Genomic DNA, 12,700 nt, shown 5'->3' with positions numbered 1-12,700 from the left:
ACGGCGTGCGCGCCGGCCAAAGGCGAGCTCCCCCCGAGGACTGTCCTTTTGGAAATGAATTTGCAGTCCTGCAGGTAGAAGATCTATGGGGGACTCATTATTGTCCCCCTCCCCCAAGTACATTTAAACATTTTTTAGAAAAATTAAAAACTTTTCTTTCCACTCTTTCGGATTTTGCAAAACACGATGCAAACTACGTCTTAGCCTCCTTGACAGGAAGGTATCCCAGCAGTACAAAGCATCCATAATATTCCAAAAAGAACATAAGAAAATACTGCCTCTCCTCTCAGCACAGCTCCCCGAAATGAAAAAGGAAGAGAAAATTACATTTTGCTTTCCGTAGCGCTATTATGCTGTTGAAATATTTCACCGCAGTCAGAGCACATTAGTAAAAACAAGGCCTGGTATTGTGGTGTTATACTTCCTTTTTAGGACAAGATTCTGAAGCCAAAGCATGCTTAATAAAGGCTCCTTCCAAAAGTGTGTCGTTGATTTAAGGGCTTTGTGCAAGTGAATGCTGGTGCTTTTTGCACCATGGAAGTTTTGTCCGATCCCTGAGGGTCAGCACTTCTGGGCACAGACCCCCAGAGCACTTCGTTTGCACAAGTTTTTGCGAGATTGTACGTATTTTGTTTTTCTTTTTGTGGTTTGTCCTTTCCTTACGTTGCAGCAAAATAAATCCTAGGAAGAAGATGTGCCGCATGAAAACTGTGCCAGCAAATGGACTTACAGGATTTCTGTGTTTTTATTTTGTCCTACTTTTCCTGAAACTGAAATCTTGCTTTACAAAACGCTCAAATATCATTCTAGTTGGTGCTAGAGCAGCGCACTGCACGTTAGATCACAATAATCCAGTGTTTTTAAGAAAATCTCTCTCTCTCTCTCTCACACGCAGTCATTCTGACGGATATTTGAGAACATACAGTATCAGACATCATAACCGTCATCTTCAGACTTTTTAAATTTCAATCCACTTCAAACTAGTTAGTATTTTCAACATAAACCAAATGGTACTGTTAGTGCTGCGCCAAAATAAGCTCATCTGTGTACCTACAGTTTCTGAAGAGCAGCACTGGAACAGGTATTGCATTATTTTCTGGAAGCAAAATTAGCCCCGTGTTGCTTGATCTTGCCTCTTTGTGATCTCTGAGGAGAATGGCAAATATCCGCATGGCGAGTTTCTCGCTAAGACACGGAGTCATCACAACTTGCGCAAGCGATTATTACGGTGCAGAGCTCCTGATTTTGGACCAGGAGCAAACCTAATTAAAGCCAACCGAAGAATAACCAACAAGTTGTGTTTACTACATTGTGAAACCTTTTACAGCCGAGGCAAGGTCTCCACGCAAAACCATGTCACCTTGCAACCTAAGATTGTGAAAACAGTGCAAGGGGGGGGTCTGTAAAGACCGGCTGGATTGGCAGGATGTTAGAAAACCTTTCAAGGATGGCCCAGTTTAACATTTTCTTACCTTTTCAGTATCTATGCCCCTAGACATTGACCACGTGGAAACAATATAGTCCATCACACGTTCACTCAGACCTTTGGGCACCTGGTAGAGCTTCAGAAAGTCCCGAACACTGTTCAGCATTTCGTGATACCTGTTGGTGTTGGCGTACATTTGCTGGAAGATTGTGGTCACGTTACCAAAAATGGTTGCATAAAGAAGAGCTGTAATAAACAGTAACAAAAAAAAAATTAATGTACTTCAGTTGCTGCATTAGTTTAACTGAAATTCAGATTTTCTATTTTATTAAGGTTTTGTTCGTTCAAGCCGCTTTTGATCATTTCGCATATTGCCAATACAATAACAAGTAAAAGACACGTTAAGCAATGTCACTGCATAGGAAACATATTAAAGTTTTAACAGCGTGCTGCAGCCCCGCACTTAATATGCTGGACTACTTCTCCAGCCCTAAATGCATTATTGTAATAAATTGAATCAAAGTTACCATCTTAGTAGGACAAACATCATGCAGCAAGCAATAAGTCAAAGTCTCGCTCACATGTACAAAGGTCAATGATTTATATAAATATAAGTGCACAGCACTAAGTAATGAGAATCTGTAGAGGAATTCTATTTAAGGATTCTCCTTGTCAGAAAAGCAAGACTCTTGATCTTTATTCCAGCCAGTCTGAATCTCATTTCATATACATCAGAAACAGAATACACAAGTTAAATAAACTTGGTCTAAACAGATTAGTAGTTTCTAAAACCGGAGAAGCTATATTATAAACTCTTATCAGCTACAATAAATACATAAATTATAAATTGCAGAGGGTGAGTCAAAGTTTCTATTTTGGCTGTCATTCAGTATTTGAAAATTATTCTACGTAACCATAAATATTTTCTTTTTTTTTTTTTTTTTGACTGAGAAAGCCATGTTAAGACAAATACCTCTCTTTTCAGCTGGGTCTGAAAGGTACAAGATTAAGTTACTTGTCCAAAGTCAGACAAAAGTCAATGCATAGGAAGTCTTAAGCTCATGCCCCAGAACATCTCTGACCATCTGGCCTCATGAAATGAGATAGGATTCCTTTGAATAAAAATGGAGCGCCCAAGACTGAGTTAAAGTGGGAATTCAAATGAGAATATCCACCATATAAAACTGATGGTCTTGTCTGCACGTACATCATAACAGCATGACCTAAATTCTGGTCTCTGGACTTCCTGGGGTCCGATGTGAGTCATGTGGAGGTCCGCAGAGGCACTGTCAATCATGCAGGCTTTGCCTTAGCAGAAGTGCCGATTGAAAAATAAGTAGCGTGCTCAGCCAATCAGAAGCTACACTATCCAAACCTTTTTTTTAAACCCAGTTACACTAATTGCCATAACCATATCCTCTGGCAAAAATATTGCCTACTGACCTAAACTGAATACATAAGGAGGGAAATTTCCAAAGCTGTTTAAAAATTGCCTTCATAAATGAAGGTTGAAGCCAACAGTGGCTTCCACCTCCCACTCCAGCTGCAACATGGAAAAGGAAGCAGGTTCAGAAAAGCTCCAGGCTGGCAACTCAGAGCGACCTGACAGAAAATCAGCCCAGGTGCCTGCAGACCTGCAGTCTAATTTTCAAAGGGAAACTGCCTGCAGAAGTTCCTTTTTGAAAACTCAGGCCGGCAGGGCCAGTACTTCTGGAGCTGTATACTTTGCAGGGGTTTTGAAGCAGGTGCAAAGTACATGCCTAAAAGTGTGCATGGAGATTTCTAAATTAAATCCTTGCATGTAAGTTCTCGTCCCCAAGGTAAGTCTGCATGCTGTTCACAGCACAGGTACTTTTATCCTTGGTGCTGAGGAGTAGCAATCTTCAAACGGCCGTTTTCTGAGGGCAAACACCTGTTTGCCCACTCACCCTCTTTACCCTCGCTGAAAATGGACTCCCTTTTAGCCTGCTTTTCTTTTAAATTTAATTTTCTTTTAAGATTCTTGCAGAAAATGATGACCACAAAATAATTCAGATTTCAGAAAAAGCCAACTAGCCCGCTTTTCACAGGGAAGGCGGCTTATGAAATCTCCATGTCTGTCTGTTCATTTCTCCCTTCTTCCCTCCTGAACCATGGTGGTCCACTATCCCTCCCTCTCTCTCTCTACCCGTGGTCCAGCATGATTCCTGGTCTCCTCTCCCTCTCACTCCCCCACCCCCCACCTCCCCCAGTCTCTGGTGTCCTCTCTTCCCTGATAGGCTGCCCTTTAACCAGGTCAATCATGGATTCCTGTATCTGTATCTTCCTTTCCTTCTTCCTCCCCTCTCTTTCCTCTCATTGTCGATCCCATTTCCTCCTTTCCTCCTCTCGGTCGTTCTTTCAATTTTTCCGTGCAGCTCTCCTCTCCTCTTTCTCTGCCAGGCCAGTGACGGAGCACATGGCGACAGCAGGAAATGCTTCTCGCTGTCATCGCTCTGCTTCCTTATACTTTACACTGCAGTGTGTTGCAGTGGGTGCCGAAGGCTCTGACAACCACAATCAGCACCTCTCTTCCTCGCAGTGCCAGCAGTGGGGTTTGCGACTCTGGAGAGCTGCAGTCGGTTCCTCTCTTCCCTAACTCTGCTTGACATGCACCGTGCGGGTTTGAGGCTCCCGCGGAGTAAAACCCGGAGCTTTTCTATTGCTCTGCCTCCTGGCCTGCGGCGATGTGGGGGGTGAAGTTTCCAGGGCAGCAGTGGGGGTCCCCACTCTCACTCTCCTGGCCTGCGGCAGTAACTCAGCTCATCGCTGGTAGCACCAGCCCAGCTAAACTTTCCTGCATCCCTTTTGGCAGACCCCCTGGGATGGTCTTGAGGACCCCAGGTTGGGAACCACTGATCTAGAACATTTATGTCAGTGGCAGAGGGGTCTTTGTCTCAAAAAAAACCCAAAAAAAAACAAGTTTGGGAACCATTGTCAAAAATAATGCACACCTCAATGTGCAGGTATCCACCGCCTGCTCCTGAATGCACAATACTATGGCAAGAAGATTATAATGTTAATTATAATGTGACAAAACAAAGAGAAAAGTTCCACCCAGAACTAAAGGAGGCCACGTTTGGGTCACATGTGTGTGTATCCAAAAACAAAGCCCAGTGCTGTCAGAGTCCTCATGTTCCCCCTGCTTTGTCCTGAAACCTTTGACCAAATAGAACACCCACTAAAAAAGTTATTAGGAATATTTACAGTACACACGGCAATCTCATGAGCTTTTTTTTTCCTTTGGAAAGTAGGCAAAAGAGGGGCAACCAGCAGAGAATGCCCTGAAACAAGGTTGATAACGGATTCTGTGGCAGGACTTACCAGCCCCAGCTGCGCAAAAATGCTCAGATACGTAGCGCACCTCTGAACCTATTTTTAAACGTGGCATGCAACTGCTTTTATTTGCAGGTCACCTGAAATATCTCTGTGCAGGATTTTTCACACCTTTGAATGTGGCAGAACTGAATCTCAGGTGGGTTTCATTTACGGTTGTTTTCCTTCTAACAGAGGCCTCACTGCAATAAAAGCGCGCTAGTATCGATATGCTGCTTTGCTATGGATATTATTATTAGTAGTAGTAATAGCAGTTGTTGTAGTAATAAAATAATAGTTTGAAACCACTGGAGCGTTTTTTGTTTATCAGTTTTAACTTCTTTGTCAAACGTATCATGACAACTGTATCCTACATGACACAGTAACAAAATGAGGATTACAGTACTGTACTAGGAAAGGAGGCTGAAAAACAGAATACATCATCTCCCCCCCCCCCCCCCCCCCCCCAAAAAACATCAAACCCCAGGCTGGAGGAATCTCTTTGGAGCAAGGGCACGTCCAAGGACCCCTCTCCCGCCTCGGTCAGCACAAGGGCAGGCACCGTGAGGGGGCTTTAGGGAATTCAAAGCTAAGACTAATGAGAAACGTGGCCTCTCTCCCTATTGGTTTCCAGTCACACTGTTAGTCGCAGGCACTCGGACTTTTACCTGCTCCCTGGTCCTGTCTTCCAAGATACGTTCAGTACTTACTACCCAAATAAACAGCGCCTATCAGAAATTATTTTTTTTCAGCTATACTATTGTATGTGTGTTTAGAAAGTAACACATTACATTTCTAATCTATGGATTATGTTGAAAGACTGTTCAGCGCAGCTAACCACATTAAATTATTATTTATTTTATTTACTGCAATTCCATCAAAGCGATTCCCCAAAATATGGGGGAAACATATAGAACATGAGTTTGCAAAATAAACAATAAATAAATGTAATACAACAGTAAAAAAAAAAAAAAAAAAAAAAAAAAAAGATGCTACATCATATAAATAACAATAGCCAAAGTTAATTCATAACATATGCTATTTGAGTTTTTAGTCAATAGTGTACATATTGTTAATATCCAATACATACATGTCAAGGCTAAAATCATCAAAAGGAGAGAGCATGCCAGGGGATGGAGTTGGAATGTAAGTGCATAGTTTTTGATTTAAATGTATGTGCATAAATTAACCCACATAAGTTACACCCTCCAAAGTGGAAGTGTAACTTTACAAGAGTTCATTTATGTGCATACTGGGCCAATTAACCGAGCATTTTCAGAGCAAACTTATATGCATAAATTTGCTTTGAAAATCCTGACTAAAATCTGCACTTATAAGTTACATGCGGACTTTAGATTTACCCCCAGTTATTAAATTACCCTCAAAGATCTGATTGAAGATGGCAGGCAGTAAAATACGTGCTATAAAGCAATAAAAGATGGTTAAAGTCTGTAATAGTCCAGACAGCACTGATTTCTTATTCAGACAGTCTCATTTATGTATCTGACCTGGAAAAATCATTTCTTTAATGTATTTATTCAGTAACCTTCCTCCAACTGATAGAAGTCATGGGCATGTGATATAAATATTAATATATAAATGCCAATGTCACAAAATGTATTTTGTTTTAGAAACTACTATAATTTCCTAAGTAATTTCATGCCGTGACTTTCAATAGATATTGTTAGGTGCTTAACCAGGGAGCTGGTATCCAGGTCACAATCTATAGGCAGAGGTGACCAGAATGTAGAAGCAGCACAGGCTGCATTAAAAGATTACCACAGGCTGGAGTGCAGAGACAGGATAAGCAGGAGAATAGGTATCTCAGAGGCCAGAGCTGAGCAGCAACATAGGCCAAAGTGCAGATGTTGCTCCCTTGACAATGTGGGCTAGGCAGCCTTTCAATAGCTGGAAACAACTTCACGTCTCTGACTTGGCCCTAAATGTGTATCCTATGCCAATCTTCTCCCTCTGGTGCACGGCCTCCTGGGTGCTATTAACAGGGACATGATGTGCTGGTTCCCGAACGGTTAAAGCACCAGTCTGTTCTCAGTCAACTAGGTAAAGTAATTTGCCATGCTTATCTGCAAGTCCAAGGCTATTTTGACCACATATTCCATGTAATCTTTGACTGGGATTGTCAAAGGGAGTGCCTTGTTACAACCTGGGAATGGGTTGTTGTGGAAGGGTGGAGGAACTGAGGTAATCCCAACTCAAAGGCAACTGAGTAAATTTTCCAAAGGATAGGGTACTTGTGATCCAACCTGGTGCAGGGATAGCCTAATTTCAGATTCTTTGTGGATAATCATACCTTTTGACTTATCATGAATAGTGGACCTATTTGCCTTTGCTACATTACCTGTTGCTTCTAAGCCAACTTCAATGCATCTGGATGTCCTTTTAGCTTGGACTAGATGTGTTCTAGTTCTTGTGTCAGGTTATTTACTTCAGCAATGGAGGTGTCCACAGGCACAGTAGGGAGAAAGCATGGATGAAACCCATTAACTGGCGTAGAAGGGTGTCTGGTGAATAAAGGCATTATTATAGGCTAACTCAGCATAAGGTAATAAATGGGTCCAAACATCCTGGTGATAACTGATGAAGCAGAGATACTGTTCCAAGATATGATTTGACTTCTCTGTCTGGTCTCTTTATGAGGGTGGTATCCAGAGGAAAGGCAAAGGAAAATGTCTAAGAATTGGCACATCTCTTTCCAGAAATGAGACACAAATTGGGATCTGTGATCACTTTAGTTATCATATGATCTGCTAGCCCATAGTCATAAAAATATATGTTAGAACATCAGTAGCACAGTGTTCTTAGCTATGGGAAGTTGTGAACAAGTTATTGTAACTTGTTGTAACAAGTTATTGTAACAAGTTGTTATAACTTGTTGTGATAACTTCAAGTTATAACGGCCCTATCTAACATCCCATGTACCTTTTGCTATATTGAGGGAGGGCAATTTTCAATCAGTCCTTTTGAAGGTCTTTATAGGGTACTGGAAATGCCCATAGCGAGTTTGAAAGGCAGTCTTCCATTCATCAGCTGCTTGAGCCCATCACAGGTGAAAGTTTCTGAAGACAAAGACAGACTTGGCCTTGTCTTGTATAAGTGGCAGTGCTTACCAGTTTTGAATAAAGATCCAGGTGACTGGTGAATTAGGGAGACCGGACACAACACGGGCAGGAGACAAGGCCCACAAGTAAGTGAAGGGGGGAATTGGGGTAAGAAAATGCGTGCATTCTATTCTGGGAGAAGGGAAGATCAAAACTTTTCCTATGTACATGTTTCTGAGTATTTTATAATGTTTTCTAAAGTGTAAGCAGGCCCCCCTGGGGCAAGCATCACACTGAACATGATGTGACCTGATTCAGGACATGATAGTCTATGCACACTCTTAAAGATTCATCTTTCTTTTCTAGCATAAACTCCTTGATGCATTCATTCAGTGTATTAGGCTTGGAAAAGACATTCAGCATAAGGGAACCCTACTCATGCTTCTCCGCCTCTAATGTAGTACATATTATTCAATGCAGAAAATGTGAAGAAGCATCCTACATTGGTGAGACAGGCCAGACATTAAAGGTAAGAGTCAATTCACCCAGACACACAAGATCAAACATCACAAGAAAGACCAGGCTGACACCTCCATCGGGGGAGCCCTTTTCAGAACTAGACCTTTACATCAATGTCCTTATGATCAGGATAATGAAAGGAAAATCTAAAACAATCCAGGAATGCAAGACTTTTGAAGTCAAAATAATCAGACACCTTGGAATTAAAAAAAAAGGACTCAGTACAGAGCTAGGTTTTCCATCACACTATGGGGCGGATTTTAAAAGGGTTATGCGCGTAATATGCGCGCATAACCCTTTAAAACCCCTCCTGCGTGCGTGAGCCTATTTTGCATAGGTTCGGAGACGCGCACAAGCCCTGGGACGCTCATATGTCCCGGGGCTTGAAAAAATGGGTAGGGCGGGGAGGGGCATGGTGTGGCCAGAGGCCTCGCCACTGCTGCTGGGCCCGGGGATCGCGTGCTGGCACTTGGCCGGCGCGCGCAACCTACGCCTGCCCAGAGGCAGGCGTAAATACTAAAACAATGGTGGGGGGGATTTAGATAGGGCTGGGGAGCGGGTTAAATAGGGGAAGGGAGGGAAAGGTGAGGGAGGTAGGGGAGGGAACAGGGAAAGCCATCGGGGCTCCCTCTAGGGCTCAGCGCACGCAAGGTGCACAAGTGTGCACCCCCTTGCGCGCGCCAACCCCGAATTTTATAACATGCGCGCAGCTGCACGTGCATGTTATAAAATCGGGCGTAGATTGGTACGCGCCGGGTTGCGCACACAAATCTACGCCTGCGCATAGATTACAAAATCTGGCCCTATGAGTCATAAAATTACATTGCCTGTTACCTTCTGAACCCCCACCCCTTCCCCTTCACCCTATCATTGGACTGCCTTTTATGATTCACTTATTGAAATCACACTACTTTATATTTCTTGGTAAGGTCACCTTTTGCTCATTTGAATTCTGATCTGAAGAGGAGACTATTAGATCTTGAAAGCTAATCAAGAAATATATTGTTAGCCTCATAAAACGGCATCACATATATTTTTGTTTTTATTTGTTAACTTTTAATTCTGTGTAAGCAAAATTTACAAAGTACAATAATCATCAATTTATCAAGTAAAGATATTACAGACTTTCATCTATGAAATGTTGCTTTTATTTTGTAACAATCCTTTTTTGTATTTTCTTGAGAAAGTCTGTCTTTCTGAATACATGAGGTTAGATATGCTGAAAATACCCTCTGTATCAGCAGTTTGTCATGTTGTTAATTACACAGATGAGAGTAAAGAGAGATAAAAATCTTAGATATATCAACTTGTCAGAAGCACACTTCTGCATTAATTAATATCCTTTAAAGAGAACAAGTTGTCAGCAAGCCAGTTGTCCACCACTTGGTTTTATCTATTATCCACCTTTAAAAATGTGCAAGTGGGAAAACAAAAAGCTGTGATGCAAAATAGCTGTTTAAGTTTTTTTTTTTACTCTTTTTCTTTCTTGCACTAAAACCAAAAAATACCCCTTATACTAAGAACATAGTCAGTTTGAAGATAAAGAGGAAATGCCTGACATCAGCTGATATTTCGTTCCATGACTGCTTCAGGGGATAATTTTAGACAAAGACTTATCTGAGAAATCCTGTAATCAACTAGGACTAGTTGCAATCTCAAGATGTCTCATGAGAAGAAGGATCAAGTTGAGGAGACTTCTGTCTTCAAGAATCTAAAATAGCAAAACCTGTTGTCATCTGTACGCAATGACGCATGTATCCCAGACGTCTAGGGAGAGAAACCAATCTGTCAAAAAGAAGCTGAATCCATATCCAAATAAATTAATAAAATGTAGAGAAAACAACAGAAATTTGTCCCTGAGTCATGGAAAATATATACAGTAGATTAAAAATAAAAAAATTCCACAAAAAAACATAGAGTTCCCACCGTTCACAGAAAAGACAGAAAAGTTCTATTTCCTGTTCAATCCATTAGGAATCAAAGTGCATAAATCAAAAAACCATCGTTGTTCAAGAGGTAAGAGATATCCAGAAACATCTCCTCGCCAGACTCTTGGGACTTGATCCAATACGCAGAAATGTAAATTGTAGGTGTGGCACAAGTTCACAAAGTGCAAGACAAGAGATACATTCTCACATCTACGTTATATTTTAAGCAGCTCTTGTGCTCAGTCATACGCACATTTATTTATTTATTTTATTTATTTAAGGTTTTTCTATACCAATATTCGTTGTTGGACATCATATCGGTTTACAGTCAACATGGAGTCAGCAACATAGCTTTACATTGTAACCCATTTAACAGCTTTTTACAGAGTAACTATAATAACAGTATAACATTTTTTTAACAAAAATCAGCTAAGCAGAATATATTTGCTTCGTGCAGCATTAACAGGTTTATAATTTAACCAATCAGGGTTGCTAAATAATATAATTAACTGCTCAAAAGGTCTTGCTGATGTAGATTTTGTCACAAGGACAATGAATAATGTATATGACATGAGTAGAATGACAAGTTGTTGCCAGGGATGTGTAGTGTAGCTGGGTTTAAAAAAGGTTTGGATAAGTTGACTTATAAAATAGCTACTGCTATTACTAGCATCAGTAGCATGGGATATACTTAGTTTTTGGGTACATGCCAGGTACTTGTAAGCCTGGATTGGCCACTGTTGGAAACAGGATGCTGGGCTTGATGGACCCTTGTCTGACCAGTATGGCAATTTCTTATGTTCTTATGTCTCAAAACAATGGTTCACTGAATAGCAGGTACATAAAGAGAGGCAGTTTACATGGACACAGCACAAACTGAGCATGTACCAGAAGGTTTATGACCAGTTGTTTGTTGTGTTTGTGGCATTGTGGACTCTTGGTCGCTGTGGAGATAACTCCGTCCACAGGGAGGGGCCCCGTGGGGAACCACAGCGATAGGCTGAACTCAGATAGCAGACACAGGATGGATGGAAGGCTTTATTATACTGCTTGTAGATAGATGCTGAAAGCAGGAAGGTGAAGCACTGAGATCCGCGAGGTGTCAATACATTCAACAGGCTCGGATGTAGAATCTCACCCAGATGTTCTGTTATGAATTGGAAAGTGGACCCCTGTTCCGAGGTGGAGTCAGTGCTACTGAGAAGGAAGTCAACCCTCTTCAGTCTCTACCGTCGGATGGCAAGGCCTGTTGAAGATGTTGAGATGAAGGCTTCACCCTGGAAGCTCATGATCCCCCCAGGAGGAGCCCGTAAGGACACGGCCGCTGGGACTTAGGAGACTCCCTGAGTGAAGATGGTCTGGATGCAGGTGCCTCCTGCAGGTCATGGGTTCCAGATGGCTGGCGCCTCCAGCAGGTCGTGATCAGTCCGGGAGTACACTTCGGAAGCTAGTCCCAATCCAGTCCAAGGGTCGAAGTCCAGAGAGAGGTCGAGAGCCGGTCCAGGAGCAGACGGGAGGATGATCCAAAGCCAATCCAGGAGCAAAGAAGGAGAAGGGTCCAGAACCAGTCAAAGTCAATACCAGAAGATCACTACCGCCGGTCCGAGGGTCAGGAGCCAAAGAGTCGATCCAACGAGGAAAAGAAACAAAAGCGGGACGAAGAGCGGATCCAGGAGCACGGAACACCGGAACTGAGTACAGGACCTCAATACCAAGGCAAAGTCTGAGTGTTAGACCTTGCCTTAAATACAGGAACCAGGAGGCGGAGTTCCAGGAGGGGCCATGACTATTTCCTGACATGGCTCTTTAAATATCTTCTTCAGCCGCGCACGCGGCTCTTAGTGAATGCAGAGGGGGAGGAGCCAGCCCAGCCGAGAGGAACCATGTGGCCGGGCTTCGCAGCGTCAGCAGCCCCGAGGAAGGCAGTAGGAAGGTTGCCTGCCACAGCAGGAGCTTTGGTAAGGACCGACGCTAGGGTGAGTGTCATTGCCGTGACCGTCGGCCCGGCCTGGGTTGCGACCCGCTGCGGCTGGCGGCCATGACACCCGGCCCCGGTTGCGGGCTGCCGCAGCCGGCGGTCCTAACAGTACCCCCTCCTTTAGGCCTCCCCCTAGAAGGCTTGGTTTTTCCAAGGTGTGCAGCATGAAAGTTCGTGAGAAGAGACTTGTCCAGTATATTCTTAGCAGGCTCCCAAGAATTCTCCTCAGGACCAAATCCTTTCAACGATAGAAGATACTCCCATGTTTTGCCTCTTTTCTGGACATCCAGAACCTCTTGTACCTGGTATATGGTCTCTTCCGCAGCCCTATGCTGTGGAACTTCGGGAATTTTCCGGGAAGGCCAAGTGAGAACCAACGGTTTCAGAAGGGACACATGGAAGGAGTTATGAATCCTCAAGGTGGTCGGTAAACGGAGTTGGTAAGTTACAGAACCAA

The 12,700-nt window shown here is 42.9% G+C and overlaps 1 protein-coding gene across 1 annotated transcript in view; it reads right to left on the bottom strand.

Moving 5' to 3' along the window:
- The window catches only part of KCNH1 (potassium voltage-gated channel subfamily H member 1), a 734,951-nt gene that overhangs the window by 318,235 nt on the left and 404,016 nt on the right, over positions 1 to 12,700 (bottom strand). The window contains exon 12 of the mRNA XM_029593284.1: positions 1,473 to 1,672. Within this exon, the coding sequence (XP_029449144.1) occupies positions 1,473 to 1,672 (200 nt within the window). The remainder of the gene's footprint in view (positions 1 to 1,472; positions 1,673 to 12,700) is intronic.

This window comes from Rhinatrema bivittatum, chromosome 3, assembly GCF_901001135.1.
Source record: "Rhinatrema bivittatum chromosome 3, aRhiBiv1.1, whole genome shotgun sequence".
Classification (NCBI taxonomy): domain Eukaryota; kingdom Metazoa; phylum Chordata; class Amphibia; order Gymnophiona; family Rhinatrematidae; genus Rhinatrema; species Rhinatrema bivittatum.
This window is presented reverse-complemented; position numbering and strand designations above follow the sequence as displayed.